The sequence below is a fragment of the Ostrea edulis genome, chromosome 5 (genome assembly GCF_947568905.1).
Source record: "Ostrea edulis chromosome 5, xbOstEdul1.1, whole genome shotgun sequence".
Lineage (NCBI taxonomy): Eukaryota > Metazoa > Mollusca > Bivalvia > Ostreida > Ostreidae > Ostrea > Ostrea edulis.
This window is the reverse complement of record NC_079168.1, coordinates 51669471-51689513: the sequence shown is the minus strand read 5'-3', so window position 1 is coordinate 51689513 and position 20043 is coordinate 51669471. Positions and strand designations below refer to the sequence as shown.

The following is a 20043-nucleotide window of genomic DNA, read 5'->3' as shown; positions in this document are numbered from 1 at the left end:
TGGAAGGATGTGCTAATAAAGGTAAACCTAATTCTAAAGTTAATTTTAAAACAGAAATATCTTTGAGTGGTTTAGGCTTAGTATGTATGCATCCTGTTTAAATCTAGACTATCAGGTTGTAGATACACGAGTCTGAGTGTCCTAACTAAAACATAGATTACCATCACCAGGTTGCATGTGTCTGTGTGTTCTACATAACACAGAGATTACCATCACCAGGTTATAAATACACGTCTATGCATCCTACCTTACACAAAGATTTCAGTCTCCAAGTTAAAGATAAATGTTTCTCACATTATCACCAGTGTGAGATTGGCTTTACCCAAGTGAGACAGTCATGTGAGATTTTTCTGTCTTACACTGCTGCAATGTCATTTGATTGTGACATCATATACATGTATTTTCTATGATTTACATTACATGGTGAAGTAAAATATTTTGTATTCTTTTCTTTAAATTTCAAAACTTTTGATATAGCTCTCTGATGGACAATCTTGGATTTTTTAGTTGCTCCTGCCTGTCTAATTAGTGTTTGCATTGAAGTTCAAATGAGGATTTTGATCATTTTGAATTTTCTCCAAGCTCCTGAATTTATGCACTAAACAGTGGGTAAAATGTGAGGAAAATAATCCTTCATTATTTACTCATATGGGATAGGGAAATTTCACTTCTGGAACAAGATCCGCTTTCTAGGACTCAACAAAGCCTCGTCCTAGACTGAATCTTGTCCCCTCAGTGGAATTTCCCTACCCCACACTCATACTAATGAAGGATTCTATAAGTCTACATGTCCTACCTAATGCAGAGATTACAGTCCCCAAGGTGACTAGCGACTTGTTGATGCTGGCTCCTTCCTTTAGCCTTTGCCCCGTAGCTCCAGATGCATCAGCTCTCTCACTGAAAACCAAACTCTTCCAGATTCAAATTTTTAAATAATTTTTCTTATCAAATACACCACATACTATAACTGTTACAACATCGAATTTGTCCACGTTTTCCTTTTATCAATGTTATCCTACACCTATCACAAATTTCTGTAAACTATAAAATGTTTTAAAAAGGGAGTATTATTAATTAAAGATAACTGTGTTGAAGAAAAGTGATATGAGAAAAGACAAGAAACATTAGACAGGAGAACACTCCAAACACACCTCCCAGCCAGGTCCACGAGGTGAATCTTGCTGCTCATCTCACAGGGCATGTCATCACTAAACTTGGCCTACAGACCAACAGAAGGCATGCTTATAAAGTTTAGTGTTAATAGATTTTTAAAATAGATTTATTTTGGGGTTAGGAGTTCCTACATACCATAGATTCTTTATCTAAATTGATTGCTTTAATATGGTTGTGTCACATCAAAAGTACACAACTTGCTTTAGGGCATATTACTCAGAGATAATTTCTAATAATAAAGAATCTACAGTGACAAACTAAAGACAAAAATAATCTGTTTTTTCCTTTACACAGTGGATGATGCATAAGCATGCATGCATACAGATTTACAATCAGAAGGTCAGAATCTTCCTTTTTCACTTAAAAACAAATTCAAAACTTACCTGGGTGAAAACAATTGTAAAGATGGCATGTGATCGACTGCTAACATCATTCATATTGGTAGAAGCTGTAGTCCTGTTGAGAAGATTTAGTTTTACTTTTATATGTTTTTGTGTGAAAAACAATCATTAAATTAAGTTTAACATTTCATGATTAGTGTAGGTCACAAACCTTATAGAATTTCCTCTGTCCATTAAATCCTTAATATCAGAAAAGTCGTTAACCACATGCTTGGATAAATCTAATAAAATTAAAAAGTCAGTCTTATCATAAACTATAGTTTCAACAGGAGAAAAATATTTCAATAACCTCTCTAAATCAAACACATCTAATTGTAAATATGCATGTAATACACTATATGTAAATTAAAGAGATCTAACTTTCCCTCATCTATATCATGGTGTCTGTGGCTACATTTGAAATTCTAAATACAGTAAATAATTTTGGCATATTCACAATATTCCTTATTTTGGCCCAGTCCCGATATAGTTGTTCCATCTTGGTGTTTGTAGTTTGCTGAAATGAACCCTGAACTCTAACCTTGGACATAAGGTCCCTCTGTAGGGTGCTCTCTCACTCTCAGGTTGTGTATTTCCTTATTTGTGGACTGCTGCATTAAAAGATCTCTCACCTTCTCATTGTAGATTTCAAGGTAACTATAGTAAAAAAAAATGAATTGTGTATTATTAAAATATTTGAGTTTCCAACATATCTAATTTTTTAAAAAAAATTCAGTTGATTTAAAAATTCAAAAGTGTAAAAAATAAATAAATTTTAAAGGCCCTTTGACCACAGCATTCAACTGCATTACCTTGCTCTTATTCAATACCCTCCACAAAAATGAGAACTCATTCTTTTAACAATTATGAGGATTCCATAATTAATATTCACAAATTGTAGCCTTATTTGATATAATTTTAAAAGAGAACCAAAGAAAAAAATTAGAAAGCATTTTTTTTTAACCTCTCCTTCGTAAAATATTGGATTCCTATTTTGGTCCTGAAAGCAATGCTTTACACTTGAATGTGCTCTCTATATAATACCGATGTATATCAAGGATGCTTGCATTTCAATATTTGAACATTTTTAGTCTTCTTAGTCTTGGGAAGAATACTTTAATCATATGTTGACACAAACACATTAACACCCCGGTATTTAATATTTTGCTTCCACCATGTAACACAAATCTAATTTTAACATAAATCAATACTACATGATGATGACAGTATCAATTTGTTTGTTCATTAACATTAAAGATTTTTGCGCATGATGGTAAATATTCTTAATATAATCCTACGTAAAATTTTGAAACCCTAATGTTCACCACAATGTTGAAGACAGAGAGATGACCAAAAAATTCAACAACAAAAAATCAGCAAAATGAACTTCAGGTGTTAGCTCAAATGAGTTGAAAAGATCATATCTTGGTATTCAATACACATGGGCAGCACACAGGCATCACTCCTAAGGAATATTACAAGTAAAAATTAAACATGCAAGTGCCTACCTGACTTCTGTTCTGTAATTTGTGTCTTCGTCTGTCATCTTTGAAAATAAATTCTCACAAATCCTGGGAATTAATCCTTGGTCTCCCTTCAAATATGATGTATGCAAGATGTACATGATGAGTAATTTAATTGTTAAATTGTACTTTTGATAAAAAATAATTTGAAATTCATATATAACATGCAATATTCTGAGAAATGGCAGAATAAAAACTACATACAGTTACTTCTCTTTCGAGTTTCTTGCATCATGGGAGTTTAAAACTTACAGGATTGCCCATCATTGTGTAGCTTTTTCCAGATCCTGTCTGTCCATATGCAAACACACAGGCATTGTAACCATCATATGCAGAGGCCACAACATCCACACCAAGGCACTGGAACACCTGGACAAAATTCAGGGATACTACTACATTGTCTGTCTGTCAAACATAAGTGTGTAATAAGGCAAACCACAAGTACTAATTTCAAGTGATAGCTGAATGGTTACCTGCTCTTGTGAAGCAAAATGTGGATCGGTTCTTAGAACAGACCAAAAGGAGAAGTCAAACGTGAACTCCTTGTGTCTCATCACCTCACGGCCAGTGTCACCTTCCTGTGCATGTTCTCGGATCTGGAGGGTTAACATGAGTTATTGTTAGTAAACTAATATAATTACCTTCGGGGAAAAAAAGGATGAGACAGGAATATGCTACTCTTAAAGCAACAGATTATGGTTCTTTCCAAATTTGACAGAGAGGTGTCAGTCCTTACTCTGTGATTTCATATCTTTAAATTCAGCTCTAAATGAATTACATACCCTTTTCATGTATTTCTTTATGCAATAAAACATGTCTAATCTGTCATGCCCCGGAGATGACCTTATCGATAAAAACGGATGTCCCGTGTGACAGTAGGTGTGGCATGCAAAAGAACCCTCACTGCTCAATGGCCATAAGCGCCAAGCAGAGGCCTAAATTTGAAGCCCTTCACCGGTCTTGGTGACGTCTCCATACGAGTGAAAAATTCTCAAGAGAGACGTTAAGGAAGATACAATCAATAATCTGTCATGCACTGGGAGACCAAAATTTTAACAGAATACACAGTGTGTCGAAATAAACAATGTAAAAAAACAATGAAAATATGAAATTAATAGTGAAGATAAGGGTTGGAATGCCCAGTGAAACGGACTGCACAAGTATCTGATTAAGCAGTTTCACTGTAGTACATACAAGATGTGTAAATAAGATGGTTAATGATAATTTAAGTTTTTTTACATCATAAAGGACAAATTTACTGATTTGTAAAAATTGAAATATTCCGGACAATAATTCCACAATAACACTTCAATAATTCCAGTGCCATGAAATAAAATTAAAAGAATTCAACTTTTCACTTGCTAAAAATTGTTTATGTATATATAATTCCAATGTTATTTATTACAATTGTTTTGATTGGACAAAAATAAAGCTGAACAAGAGTTTACACATCAATAAATCCGAAAACGCGATGTATTCATACACGCATGAAAACAAATAACATAGTGCGGGGAAACTATTTAAATTTTTGCAATTGTTAATAAAGTGAATGAATTGGAATTATAAGAATCAAACATTCTTTTTGAAGAATTTATCGATGTGTAAACCCCGGACATTATACTCACAAACTTAACATAAAAGTGCTTCGCACTTTTATTCAGTTTGTGAGTAAAATGTCCGGAGTTTACACATCGATAAATTCTTCAAAAAGAATGTTTAATCCTATAATGTTTACATGATTCACACTGAATCATAGCAATCAGAGATGGGCTACTTGTTGTGATGCTGCTAAATTGAGATACAATTTGAGAATGATGAAATGATAGGAATACTTTTAGCCATTTACACAACTGCAAAAATATGACATCACATGACTATGACATCACAGACTGACATCTAACATGAATCTGTGGAACTGACCTTAATATGGACGAAAGTACACCCACAGTACTTTTATAATAACAGTCCTAATTCAATTTAAGCAACACTGCTAATGTTAGTTACTCTGCACTCATTCTAAATGAAACCTAGTGTACATCTAACAATAGAATAGAACCAGAATGGTTGTTGTTGAACCAGAATGTAAAGGGAGCACCTGTAAAGGAAGCACCTGTCAGATAATGGAAGAGAAAAGCGTTTGCTATATGAATAGAACCAGAACTGTTGTTGTTAAACCAGAATGTAAAGGGAGCACCTGTCCGGTTATGGAAGAGACAGGAGTTTGCTATATGAATAGAACCAGAGCTGTTGTTGTTGAACCAGAATGTAAAGGGAGCACCTGTCCGGTTATGGAAGAGACAGGAGTTTGCTATATGAATAGAACCAGAACTGTTGTTGTTGAACCAGAATGTAAAGGGAGCACCTGTCCGGTTATGGAAGATACAGGAGTTTGCTATATGAATAGAACCAGAACTGTTGTTGTTAAACCTGAATGTAAAGGGAGCACCACTCCGGTTATGGAAGTGACAGGAGTTTGCTATATGAATAGAACCTGAACTGTTGTTGTTGAACCAGAATGTAAAAGGAGCACCTGTCCGGTTATGGAAGAGACAGGAGTTTGCCATATGAATAGAACCAGAACTGTTGTTGTTAAACCAGAATGTAAAGGGAGCACCTGCCCGGTTATGGAAGAGACAGGAATTTGCTATATGAATAGAACCAGAACTGTTGTTGTTGAACCAGAGAGAGCACTTGTCCGGTTATGGTAGACACAGGAGTTTGCCATATGAATAGAACCAGAACTGTTGTTGTTGAACCAGAGAGAGCACTTGTCCAGTTATGGAAGAGACAGGAGGTTGCTATATGGTCTGCACTGGTTGAGACTTGTCATGAATAAACTCAAATTCACACAAATATTTGTGAAGACCAAAATTTACATTCAATATGCATTGACTAATATATGTGTAGCAGAAATTTTCTCATTCACCGTCTTCAATAGTTAAATAAGGCCTGATTATTTCAGAATAATCAAATTAGGCCAAAATAAAATATATGTGTGCATCAGGGACCTATATACTAATAGTATATAGGTCCCTGGTGTGCATGTTTCCTATTTCATTCCCCCAGAAATTAGGCAAGGTAGGTAGGTAAAACATTTCATTTGAAATCTTAGTTTTTGACATGCTTTCAATACAGGTCTATATAAAGTGAACATTACAAATCCTTTCCACACATTTTGAAGATCAATAGTAGTTAAAATGTAAGTCAGAGAAACTCAAATGCAAAAAGAAAAAAAATTCAGGTTTGGAAATTCTGGATTTTTATTTTATGTACAGTTCCATGTAAAAATCAGGCAGAGCGTGATAAGTTGACCGACAGGGATTGAGCCGATACTTATATATAAAATAACATTGTTATAGGAACTCATTCAGTGATATCATTTTTTTGGTATGATGCACCTTCACAGAGCTGTGTACGTAACATTTACTAAACGGTGACTTAATGTATGCTAAGTTTGGGATCATTTCGTGAACATGGACTTATCACACAAATGCGATTTTGCCCGATTTATATGTGGAACCATATTTATTAATATATATCGTCAATAAAATATATAGGGTTGGCAGCAAAAAGAAACACAAATATTTTATTTTGGCCTTATGATAAAAGTGTAACAAGGATTGGTTATGTAGGCCTGGTAGTTCAGTATAAACATCCTCTATACTGCTCATGGGAATTCCTAAGTTTTACTTCCAGTCCAGCTGACACTTCTTTTCCTGTTATGTACAACTCGATCATTTAACAAATATGTTTTACGGCATCACTAATAAAGTTCCCTAAACTTTGCAATATTCAATTTATTACCTTGAGGTTAGTAATAGTTGTTTTTTTCCCAGCCATTTGTATGATGAATTTACTGTCGAGGTCATGTTCCCTAAATATTCAAAAGAGGAAAAAAAATAAAATAAATCCTCACACCCGTTATTTCCTGTCACCCATCACAAACTTTCTTGACAGGTAAGCTACAGTTATACATTCAAATAATTATCTTAATCAATGGTTTTCATTTTACTTTGCTTAAAGTCTGAAAAGATGGTTAACTTAACAGTAGTATATATTAGGACCAAACTAAATTTTCAAGTTCCTTGCCTTTGGTTGATAGGACGAACTCGAACAGCAACTTTCACTGATGTCATGGTGCTAAATTCCTTTTATGACATAATTTCTCTGAATTCTACAATACATTCAATAAGATGATCGACTGTCATTGGTTTGGATCACTTGTGACTAGTTAGTCACCAAGTCTTTGCCACTCAACCGATTATACTTCAAATCGATTGACGATTGACGGTTGCTTCCCCTTTGAGGTTGTATCTCGAGCCCGACTTAAATTAACACTTGCATTAAAAAAAAAAAACAACAGAAAAGAGATATCAAATTGTATTTTTCAGATCCATTTATTGAAAAAGACTAGAAGTTTGATATAAAATACTTTTATGACATGCTCAAATAAAAATTAACTCACATGGAATTAAATCACTGATATTACAGTAAATGATGTATTTGATTCTGTGAATACACTAACATAAAAATCTGTGTCCCATAACTTTGATAAGCCTTTGGTCACTCTGTGGCATGAATTTTTATATGGATGTATCTGTCATGTGATTTTCTGTTTCCTCAATTGGTTATATCGCACGCAGAGATGAACAGAAGCAAGAGCTAATCCAGTCATGTACCCAAGAAGTGTCCCCATCATGCAAGTTATCGGCCATTCCTGTTAAATAATGATAAAATGGAAAGAAAATGAAAAGGAATGAAAACAACGCTCATTTTTTTAAACATGATAACAAATTAGTTTGGAAAACACCTTTTCACAAATGTGTTATACTCTAAAATATACAAGAGGCCCACAGGCCTTATCGGTCACCTGAATACTACTAAGTGAAAAAGTATCACTACTTCCATGGGCTATGAAATCTAGAAAAAATTTCCTGTTCTGAATATCTAAGCTAAATTCTAATCTAATGTTCAGCAACAGTATAAAACAAGATGTGTTCTTAAAACTTCATTGCCTTCAAAAGTGCATACACTGATGAAAGGCTTTAAAGCAATACAAGCTGTAACTGACGCTAAATATATTGAAAAATAAAAGAACAAATATTGAACATATTTGTGATTAAATACATCCAACTTAATAGAATCAGAGTGAATCTGAAGCAATAAACCCGTCAAATCAGCAGAAAATGTTGATTCATGAATCATTGTCATCCTGTCAGTAATTCCTGTTCCTAATTTCCGATGTGCATTGACCTCGGAGGTCACCAGTTCGGAAAAAAGCGAAAGAGAGGCACTGAGCACATGTCAGATTTGTAAACAATTTATAGAAAATTCACTATCAAAATTACATTTGAGTTGCACATTTGCGTAATTATTACTTTCTAACACTATTATAGCGCAACACTTGGAGAGCAAAGATCAGCCTCAAAATAAAAATGAGAATATATAGAGCAGTTGTCATTCCAACATTGCTGTATGCATCTGAGACATGGGCCACAACCAGGAAACATGAGCAACGACTAGACGCCTTCGATTCCAGATGCCTTAGAATTATTCTGAAGACCAAATGGTGGGAACAAAGGCGCAACAGTGACATTCGAGAGCTCACAGATCAACCATATGCCTCAACACTACTCATGAGGAATCGGCTGAGATGGTTTGGTCACATGTCGAGGATGGGAGACGAAAGATTCCCTAAACGAATGTACGAATGGGACCCTACATCGGTCGGAGGCAGACGAAAACAAGGACGACAACGGCAGAGATGGCGAGACACGCTGGCAAGAAACTTTACAACTGCGGGCCTAACATATCAGGACGCCGAAAATATAGCCAAAGACCGTGTGACATGGAGGGATACCATAGCGGCACTGATGTGATAACAATCACTAACAGTATCCAGTAAGTAAGTAAGTAATATAGTACTTCTTGTCATTCATGAAATGATGTAATATTTTAAACAAACGGAACGTGTAGTTATTCACGTCAGTTTCCATCTTTGTATATGACGTCGGTCTCAGCAACCCGATTATGTTCGGCAATCATCATTCCCAAGTGCATGTATATGAAGCAATGGCGGTTTTTACGAAACGCTCATTGTAGGTATACTCTCTAACTATATTCTCTTGTTTATATTGCTGAATTTTTCTTCAGATCTTGGGGATTATATTAGTTATACCGATAGGAGTTAAATGATGCATAATTAGATAGTTGAAAAAATGCCGTCAGTTACAGCTTGTATTGCTTTAATAGGTGTATTAACATTAAAACATCACATCATATGACTAATTTGGGCTCATCCTAAAGTCATAACCCTGGGTTTTGATTGAAATTCACCATTTTTTGTACATCCTTTTCTGCTATTCCTAAGTATGCATTTAGATTTTATACAGTATCAGCAAACTTACACATAAATACTATATACTAAGTTTGGCCCCACCATGGGGTCAGAACCCTTACTCTGGGGATCATCAAATTTACAATTTGGTAAAAGACTACCTGCTCTATCCATTTAGTTTCAATTTAGTATCAATAGCACTAAAGAAGATGTTATTTAAGTGTTTTACACATAAACACTATATAACAAGTTTGGCCCCGCCCTGGGGTCAGAACCCAATCTGAAGAACCCCTACCCTGGGGATCATGAAATTTACAATTTTGGTAGAGGCCTTCCTGCTCTACATCACTATGCATTTGGTTTTTCTTACATGTGTGTGGTTCTTGAGAAGAAGATTTTTGAAAATTGGTCATTATAGGGCAGTTTTTGCCCTACCCCTAGAGCCCCAGGGGTGCTGTAGTCCTGAAATTTACAATTTATGTCCCCCTTGTCCCAATGATGCTTCATGCCAAATTTGAAAAGAATTGTACTGGTAGTTATTAAGAAGAAGTTAAAAATGTTCAATTGTTAACGCATGACGACGGATGAAAACTAATTGCAGTAGGTCACCTGAGTTTACTCAGGTGACCTAATAATGTCTGTACTAATTAAGAAATCATCAATAAGCCTAGTTTACATTTGGCCTGCAATGCTCCTATGAACTGGGTTGTATCTACTTTTTCGTGCATCCTCTGTGCAATGGCAGACAGCAGCTGAAAGATTTTTGTATGGAACCATGGGCTCCATGGTTCCATGGGCTCTAGGATTTTGTTAATTAAGGAAAGTTATAGAATTTTTTTTCAAACATCATAAGCCCCTAGTAATGTAGTAAAATGTATTGCACGATAACTGTACAGTCATTTTGTGGAAGACATGCATTGAATGGACAACAAACGAAATTTTTGGAGGACGTTGGAGGCAACGAAATTTTAAGGAGGTTTCAGGGAAGCCGTGGAGAATCTGTACAATTTCTGTGGGAGATTTGTGGAGATCTTATGGAGAATGCTTTACAATTGCATGATATTCAAACAATCTCCGCAGATTTTACCCGACTTCTTCCCAAGAGCTCTTGTGAGAAATAATGTAAACATATTACATGGCTGCCGCCTGCCGTGGCAAATGTAAACTAGGTTTTAAATTTCAAAATTACTTTTCTACTATTTCGAAATATTAACATTGTCAAAAGTTTACAGCATTCATACTTTGCCACAACTTTGGTTACTCATGGGTGCTTCTCTTCATCATCATGAGCATGTGTGGACTCGAAACCGTGGTTTGCGACTATGACTTTGCCACCTTTAAAAGTTTTTGTCACAAGCAATAACACATACCTGCCAATCTCTGTCCCAGTCTAGAGGAATTGGAAATGCGCCAATCCAGGCTCCAACAATGGAAGACAGAGCGCTGATTTGTACGACCGACTCTGGACCTAGGTCTGCGCTGTAAATAATTGAACAATATGCAAATGCTGTGTTACCTGCATTCACTGTGCACATTAAAATAACTTTATGTCTGTATAAATGCTATACCTTTTACAATCTATTTTCTTTTGTCAGTTGAAAGACATTATTATGACTGATTCAACAAGCACTCTGAGAGTATTGCAAAAGCAATATGTGTCCTATTGTGGTGCCTCCTATATATTTTGAGGGATGTCATTATATGCTGACCATGTATATTTGGATGATTGAGCAGATATCATTTTTCAATACCAGGAAATATTATAACTTCAATCTCTTGGAAATAGATGCATCAGCAAATCTGACAGACTTGATTACAAATTGTATGTCTTAAATTATATATATCACATAAAAAATACAGAGAACTTGATCAAGCCAACCATGATACTACGCTTTGCATTTTTTGTTAGAATAATTCGACTGTAACGAAAGTGAAAATTAATGTGTATTTACTCATTCAATAACCACATAAAAAAATTCAACCAATAACACCCCCTCACTTCTCAGTATGAAATGCCTTTAGAATGATTGATTGATTCTTGTCCATACTGTGCGTGTCCTGGAGGATTGTGTTAATTGTTTGTGTACCCGAAGATTAACACATCAAAGAAATATTTTTAACAAAACTCATTTTGAGATGAACCTATGTTCAAGAATAACCAGATTCATAAGTTAAAGGAACTGGTTCACGATTTTTGAAAAAAATATTTTTCATATTTGATGTCAAACATTAAAAAATATAATTGATTAAATGATGACAGTCAAAATTTTGAACTTCTGAACGCAAGAATAAAAGCAATATTTTAGCCTTAAATCTGTGTTATGTAAACAAAGACTTGAGTCAAACAAACCAGTGAAATGTTAATTTTGTAATATAAAGCATCCTAATTTTGCAAAGTTACAAATTTTAACTTTTAGATGACACATTTTACCCGAAAAATGCTTGAAATGTGAAAGATATAATTAACTTAGATCGATATCCATTTCTTTTGAAAATTTCATAAACATAACAAAACATACCGCAATCTTTGTTTACAAAACAAATAATAGACTCTCTAAAATGAGCTTCTGTAATGATGTATAACCTTGATTTTTATGTGAAATCTTTTAAATACATTAGACAATAGATTTTGATCATTAAACGTGAAAAACAAAATTTTGGGGAAAATCGTGAACCAGTCCCTTTAAGTCATTGTAGAGTAAATCCCGGAAAACTGCATTCAACACAAAATCCCATAAATCTTGTAAAAATCAGTCCACTGTGACAGAACTTAAACTTGATCTGTAAACATATCTTAGTAAAGCAAATCCCAGCTTCCTAAATCAAATAATGGTTTTAAAAAGCCTGGAAAACTAAATTTTAAGTTCATTCAACCATGAAACCAAGTCTTACAATTTTTGTTAGAAAAGGTCAACCATTATATTTGTATCTACTCAGTGGAAAAAAGTCCAGAAAACTAAATTCGACACAAAGTCCCATAAACCTTGTAAAATTCACTCAAATGTGATGAACTTAAACTTGATCTGTAAACATACCAGGGGGTACAGATGAAAAGGTATCAAAACCAAGTGAGACTATATTTGACACGTACATTGACAAAGTCCAAAAAACTTCATAAAAATCACTCAACTGTGACAATACTTAAACTTCATCTCTAACCATGCTATACAGTAGTAAAAATCTCAGCTTCCCAAATTAAAGAATGGAGAAAAAAATCCAGAAATCTATATTCAACACAAAGTCCCATATATCTCATAATAAAGTGCACCGCCACAACACAAAGTCCCATATATCTCACAATAAAGTGCACCGCCACAACACAAAGTCCCATATATCTCATAATAAAGTGCACCGCCACAACACAAAGTCCCATATATCTCACAATAAAGTGCACCGCCACAACACAAAGTCCCATATATCTCATAATAAAGTGCACCGCCACAACACAAAGTCCCATATATCTCACAATAAAGTGCACCGCCACAACACAAAGTCCCATATATCTCACAATAAAAAAGAAATATATTATAGTCCCCTTTGGTTTCACCAGTAGGGGACTAATAAACAGAGTTGTATGTTGGCACTGCCAATACAATACTTACAATACACACATGACACTGTTGTTTCCAAAGCAAATTCACAATATAAACCCTATTCACTTTCATTCCTTACCCATTTTGTGAGAATATTCTGACCCAGCTGGACACACTGAGTCCCAGTATACACAGGCCTGGAAAGACTGCAGTACTGGCAAGCAATGCTCCAAAGTGGAAGGTCTGGGGAACAGACCTAAAAGATAAAAGATTTTAATTTTAATGCTATAAATTAGCAATATCTATGAGGCAGACACTTGAGCTTTCAGCTCAGGTGAGCTAAAACAGAAGACTCATTTACACAATATATATAATTCAATCACTGAATAGTCATCAGGAGTTGGTTCATTTCTTGTGATTGGGTAAAGTGCATGTACACCAATTGTGTGTCAATGTAAATTAAAATTTAACGAAAAACATCATCAGTTTAATTACTTTAAATGTCAATTGAAATGCAATTCAATCGCGTTCAGTGGAGAAAGTTTGTACATGTATTCCAAAACTAGAAAACTTTACTCAGTCAGGAAGGGTCCTGCGGAGAAATTAAATCATATATATTAAATGTACTAGTACAAATGGCACATAATTCACTTCTGTTTGTAGTTCTTTTCTCAAATCTACATTTTCTTGTTCAACTGCAGGATCAACTACCTTTTTATTAAATATGAAAGCACCAAGTGTAGTAAACTTATTGGGAAGATCTGCTGTGACTCTGACCTTTGACCTCACGACCTTAGAATATCTAGGTGTCTTCCTTTATTGATCAACCACCTATGTATAAAATATGAGTCTTTTGTTGAAAACCGTTCAAGATGCTGAATCACAACAAAAGTTTTCTATGGGTTCTGTCTTTCAATAAACAACTTCTTTTGTAGAATAAGAAAGCTGTATATGTTGAAAAATTTTCAAGAATTGTGTCAAAATGAAAGTGTATTAAACTTAGTTATGACCTTAAGCCTTTTAACCAAAAAATCTATAGGCATTTTTCTTCAATCTTCAACTATTACTGTATAAAATGTGAAAGGTTGAAAGCATAATAACTTAAGAGATTGAAAGTCTATTGTGACCTTGACCTTTAAGCTCAACATCCCCCAATCTTTAAGTATCTTCCTTTAATGCCAACTATCTTTGAATGAAATATGAAATCTTTATGTTCAAAACTATTCAAGATATCATGTCACAAAGAAAGTAATGACAGACAGACAGATGGATGAACAATGGGATTCCTTTACAGTTCCCACTTTCAATGCAGGGCTCTCATAAACTCATTAATTTAACTGTACATGACCATAGTCATTTATCCACCAATTTAAGGTGGCTCATTACACCCAGAAATAGTTTCTCAAATCAGTACAAATTGATTTAATGATAAAAGATATGATGATATACAATAAGTACATATGTCAGAAAGGCAAAAAATATACAAATTTGGATAAAAAAATTATTTTCAAAAAAATTATTTCAACACATATGAATAAAATGACTCTTGGGGATTTGAACTCTCGATATGTGGTTCACTAGCCCAATGCTTTAACCACTGAGCTACGATGATAGACAAACGAATCGATCGATACAAATAATTTCACAAAACATTTAAATCGCCATCTTGGGATGTGGTGTCCTACAGAGTATAAGCTTTAGTGTAGTGAGCTACCTTAACTGACAAAGTAAAGATTCCTCAAAATGAACATTTATCTTCTTTGTTTGAATAACTCTACTGCAATAAAATTGATAACTATGATAATCTGTTTTTGACTATACTTGTTTATTTAATTCTATATATAGATTTACAGAGTAAAGGTGTCAATTCATCCAACGATGGTGGGGGAAAAAAAGGCATTGTTAAACACTTCAGCCTTTTACATATAAAATGAAGGTTATTCTTCCTTTCATCACACAAATGTGAATAATTGGAGCTATTGCAGTACAATATGGAACTTTCGGTAAGTGCTGGAATGACCGATTAGAATTTGCGTTTATACAGATGGAAGCTCTACATCCTTGAGATATATTTCCCTCGCCAATTCACATAATTTAATCAAATGCATTTTCCTATAAATGGTTGTAGTGATCGATTCCCTTTTTGGAATGACAGCATTTTAATGCAGAAACTTATTGCAATTGAGGTCTTTCTGACTCTTCCTTGCTTGTTTACTTAGTTGTTAATGTAATCTGGAAAAGACATATGCCCTACAATTATGGTCAATGCAAGATAAAAGTCAGAGTGGATACATATCTCAAAGTCTTTTATTGTCCAGTGGTGAATTGCTTCATTTTGAAGTTTAATTGAAAATAGACAAATTGGTTATGAGAAAGTGAAATACACATTTAGAGACTAGGTTCACAGAAAAACAGAGATGAAAAAAGCTCTGTCAGAAAGGGACACTTGAACCTTTGGTTAATCTAATAATAAATAAAATTGAAAACTATATGTTAAAAAAAGATAGATGAAATTAATGTGAAGTTTTCTTTGTTTAACACTTTAGCCATTGATAACAACAATCTGTGGAATTATTCTTACTCAAAAAATGGTGCTCCATAAAGAACAGCTATCACATGAAAGAAGCAAGCTGCAAGAGAGTAAAAGCCTGCTCCCTTTACTGTTGCCCGAATCTGAAATACAATTAGTGTTCAGTAATTAATCATGGTCCAAATCCAGTGACCAGAGGTGTAGAAATAAAGAAGAAATCTAACACAGTCAGTATTTCTGTGCCAACATTTTCAAATTAGTAATTTTCAAAAGCAACATTCATTGAGTTGTGTGACATTTAAGATAAGCTTTATCTAAGTCGGCATGTCATAACTTCCCTCAAGCTTCATGATCAAGTTACTGCCATTCTAGAATAGTTATTTATTTCATACGCGCAGTAATCATGACCAATAAAAGCATTGCCACCAGATACGATTAAAATACTCTGCATTGAACAATAATTAACAGTGGAGGCACTTGAATATAATTTAAACCAAGTCTAAGGCTGTTGAAAAATCTTGATTCCGCTATCCATAAAGATACTTACCTTATACGATACAGATTTCTTGACAAAATTGCTTTTTTGTGAAATGTATAATCCTATGAAAAAATTTGAAATCAGAATAGTACCCATAAGAATTTCAGAAGACCACAAGGTATGCGAAACAATGTCTAGAACTGTGTTTGTATTCCATGGCAAAAAAATTAACAACGAGAGCAACACTAACTGATATATATTCGATCGTATAGTGAAATGATAAATGTCTTTGGATGGAAGACGTGTGTTCATGGGCGCAGACATTTTGTATGTAACATTTTTACCTCCGCCAATAAGAAGAGTTTAATCGTTTACAAACATGGCCTGGTCGCGTCATCATGTCTGGACATGAATATTGATGTAATTGACGTTTGACTGCAGGTATATACGTTTTTCTCTAATTTTAGACATAAATAGGGGAAAAGTCCTTGTCTTTTGGTAAAAGTACATATGATAACACTTTAGCAGGACACACCCATTTTTTGACAGCTGACCGCGTTAGCGACGTAAAATGATGATAGTATCTGGTAATATTATGCGTAATGTATAATGGCGCATTAGTTTAATGTGAATATTGATTTATAGTTTTTGTAGTTTGAACTATGTCAACAGCTGAGCAGAACACAACAGGGATGGAGAGCAATGACCAAACTCGTGAAACAACGTTTCATTCTCTCCCAGATGAATTACAAGCAGAGATTTTCTCTTATTTACCAATGAAGGAAATTTTTTCGGTTTGTCTCGTCTGTAAACGATGGAATTCTCTCATAATGAATGCAGACTTTATGTGGAAGATAAGGTGCAAAGGGCTAGAATCACACACACGAGTAGAAAATGACAGAGCCAAAGGCCACAGCTGGAAGGTAAATACATGATGATGTTTGATGACCACTAGCTATCTAAATCACTCGAAACTTGGCCTGTCAAGAAATACTGAATTTGTTAACCACATAGATTTTTCGTAACCAAGCATCATAATTTGTATAATCGAATACCCATACCTAATCTCGTCTTTTCTTCATCAGATGATGAAATCAGCCGTGAATATCCAACAATGCATAATTTGATATAATTTTATTTTGTGACAAGCCCCAGTGTTTAAATTGAAATAGTATCCATGGAACCCTTCTCAAAACAATAGGATCATTGTAAGTGAAAAATCATGTTTTATATGCAGCATAATATCTGTAAATTATAGGTTTTTCAATTTTATTTTATCAATGGTTTGCAGGAAACTTTTGAGATGAACTATGGAAGAAATGGTATCAAAAGGATGTGGCAACTTGGATTCTTCAGCAATCCAGCATCATATGAAGATCTTCCACAGGGAATGTTTAGCAATATGGATGCCGATTCATGGGCAGATATATTCCAGTTAGAACTTGACAGATCATAATGTTGTATTTCAATGCAACATCAAAAACAAGCTTTCACAAGAGCAGCTGTTAAAACAAGAAACAGAAATTGAGGAAATTAGTGATATCTTGTTAGAGAATAACTTTTTAAATCTTATTTGTACAAAGTTTGTACACAACTTTTAAAATTTTATTTGTACAAAGTTTGTACACAACTATAATTCTAACATTTTAACAACTTATTTAACTGTGGGATGTTTTAGAATGAATATACATTTATACATAGTTAATTTATTGGAATATTCTCAAATTTCCATTAGACAGCAATCACATGTCCCATTTTCTACAATGACAGGGCGACATTCTCGTTTTCTACAATGACAGGGCGACATTCTCGTCTTCTACAATGACAGGGTGACATTCTCGTCCAAGGCAAGACAACTCCTCATGGACTTCTCCTTTTTCTGTGTGAGGAATATGTTTATAGACAAGTGGCCATCACTTGTGTCTGTCCTTGTTCAGTATTGCTGCCCCTGTAGTAACAGTAAACAAAACCTAGCTTTTCCTTCTTTCTCAGTATTTTAAACTATCCATGTCTCTTTTAGTACACCTCTCTTCTTGTGACATTCGACCAAGTTTCATCTTTAGTATCTGTCCCAGCTTGCAATGTCTATAAAAACTGGACACTCTACTGGTAGAATTTCAATATCTCAGAATATGTGGAGTTGCTTTTCATCACCCTTCTTACAATTGTGATAATTAAAAGTGTTTTAAATGTTAATATTGCATAACATATTCCACTTACTGCAGATCTCCACGTAACACAAATTCATAATTTGCTGCTTTCATGTTGTTTCCTCCAATAATGACTGTCAATCTACTATTTATTATTTTATGTTTATTTATTAGCAAACTTAGTTGGCAAATCATTTGACTGTATATATCTGCCAATTTTGGTGTATTGTTTTCCTGTTGGTTTTTATTTTGTGCAATAATATACATAAAATATATTTAAAATTCTTCATGAATTTTTATCATTGAAATAACATTCAAATGTACATGCTCCTATTGTTGCTTGTACTCATAGGACCCAAAATGTCAGGGGCAATTCAGAAATTAAACAAGAGGCCCATTGGCCACAATGTTCACCCAAGTCACCTAGGTTCCAGTGTTCCTCATCAAAAAAGTATAAGATATTAATCCCATAAAAAATATTGACCCCACCCTAACCCTACTAGGTCATGACTTAAGCAGACTTGAATCTACACACATAGGGAAGTTTCAAAATCAATATGACTTACATTGCCTTGCTGTTCTGGAGAAGATTTGCATTAATGTACTATGTAAAATTCAATCCCCAATCTTAATCCCATCCTAATCTCAGGGTCCATAATTTAAAAGAAAAAAAACTTCAATTCATACAACTTGGGAATGTTTGCATATTAATATGATTTAGTGTGGCCCTGCTAAACTTTAAAAAGATTTTTCTTCAAATTTTTTACATACTCTCATGTAAAACTTTGAATCCCTTTTTATCCAAACAGAAAATGCAGGCCAGATGCAGCAACTGAATCATTAGTGATTGTGTGTATCCATAGATGCACCAACCGTTTAAGACTGAACAATATAGAAGATATGGTTACTGAGAAATGGTCCTCTTGAAACAAACCTTCGTTCAATCATCCAAAAAATGTAGGTCAGATGCAGCATCCATATCACTCATCCAGAAAATGTAGGTCAAATGCAGCATCCATCACTCATCCAGAAAATGTAGGTCAAATGCAGCATCTATCATCACTCATCCAAACAAGATGTGTTTGTGAAACACAAATGCCCCCGATAATGGCCAATTCTGAAGATGGCCAAGGTCACAAGGACAAATATCTTGGTACCAATAGAAAGATCTTGTCACAAGAAATGTTCATGTGCAATATGAAAGCTCTAATATTTACCAGTTAGAAGTTATGACCAATGCCAATTTTTTTAAAAGTACGTCAAATGTCAAGGTCAAAAGGTTTAGTACCAACGGAAAGGTCTTGTCACAAGGAATACTCATGTTCAAAAGTTATTAGCAAGGTTAAAATTTTTCAAAAAGTAGGTCAAACTCCAAGGTCACAGGGTCAAAAATGTAGGTACCCACAGAAAGGTCTTGTCACAAGGAATACTCATGTGAAATATCAAAGCTCCAACACTTACTGTTTAAAAGTTATTAGCAAGGTTAAAGTTTCAGACAGAATTACAGAATGACAGACAGGACAAAAACAATATGCCCCCCCCCCCCCCCCCCCCCCCCCCCCCCCCCCCCGATCTTCGATCTCGGGGGCATAAAAATGTAGGTCAAATGCAGCATCTGATTCAATAGTGGTTTTCATGCATCTATATAACAGGGAATGCAGCATCCATCAATCTTCAAAACTTTAACCTGCTGTCCACAGATGATGACAATGGGTAATTCCTAAGTGTGGCCAATAATTAATCACTTCACAGGTGATACAAAAAAGCATGATTCATCCAACCTGCTCAAAATTCTTGTACATTTCAAAATGTGCAAGCATTGCGTGATTTTGTCAACAGTAACATCATTGGTATGTAATTCATGGACAACCAACCTGTATGTTTCCTCTTGGATAAAAACTGTTCTTTTGACAACTGGCACTCACAAGATTAAATGAAA

General features: G+C 34.6%; 3 protein-coding genes across 4 annotated transcripts in view; 1 reads left to right on the top strand and 2 right to left on the bottom strand.

The window, feature by feature from the left end:
* LOC125648987 (kinesin-like protein KIF16B) overlaps nt 1-7428 on the bottom strand; it is a 33809-nt gene extending 26381 nt beyond the window's left edge. The window contains exons 1-10 of one of the 2 annotated variants that reach the window (XM_048876090.2): nt 7166-7428; nt 6881-6950; nt 3550-3672; nt 3329-3445; nt 3062-3147; nt 2095-2210; nt 1726-1795; nt 1557-1629; nt 1152-1219; nt 797-897 (exon numbers count right to left, since the gene is read on the bottom strand). In XM_048876090.2, coding sequence (XP_048732047.2) covers nt 797-897; nt 1152-1219; nt 1557-1629; nt 1726-1795; nt 2095-2210; nt 3062-3147; nt 3329-3445; nt 3550-3672; nt 6881-6950; nt 7166-7212 — 871 coding nt within the window. In that variant the 5' untranslated portion in view covers nt 7213-7428. Of the gene's footprint in view, nt 1-796; nt 898-1151; nt 1220-1556; nt 1630-1725; nt 1796-2094; nt 2211-3061; nt 3148-3328; nt 3446-3549; nt 3673-6880; nt 6951-7165 lie in introns of those variants that run through there. The other variant, XM_048876091.2, reaches the window with a different exon arrangement.
* A 26-nt stretch (nt 7429-7454) lies between these two features.
* On the bottom strand, nt 7455-16329 carry LOC125648990 (phosphatidylinositol-glycan biosynthesis class F protein-like). Its single transcript, XM_048876096.2, has 5 exons — nt 16024-16329; nt 15528-15619; nt 13086-13202; nt 10784-10892; nt 7455-7793 (listed from the first exon to the last, which is right to left on the bottom strand). Exons 1-5 carry the CDS (start codon nt 16276-16278, stop codon nt 7677-7679), a joined length of 690 nt encoding a protein of 229 aa, XP_048732053.1. The 5' UTR covers nt 16279-16329; the 3' UTR covers nt 7455-7676.
* Nucleotides 16283-18389, top strand: LOC125648991 (F-box only protein 48-like). The gene is made up of 3 exons (XM_048876097.2): nt 16283-16395; nt 16600-16877; nt 17246-18389. Exons 2-3 carry the CDS (start codon nt 16617-16619, stop codon nt 17408-17410), a joined length of 426 nt encoding a protein of 141 aa, XP_048732054.2. The 5' UTR covers nt 16283-16395; nt 16600-16616; the 3' UTR covers nt 17411-18389.
* The last annotated feature ends 1654 nt before the right edge of the window (nt 18390-20043 follow it).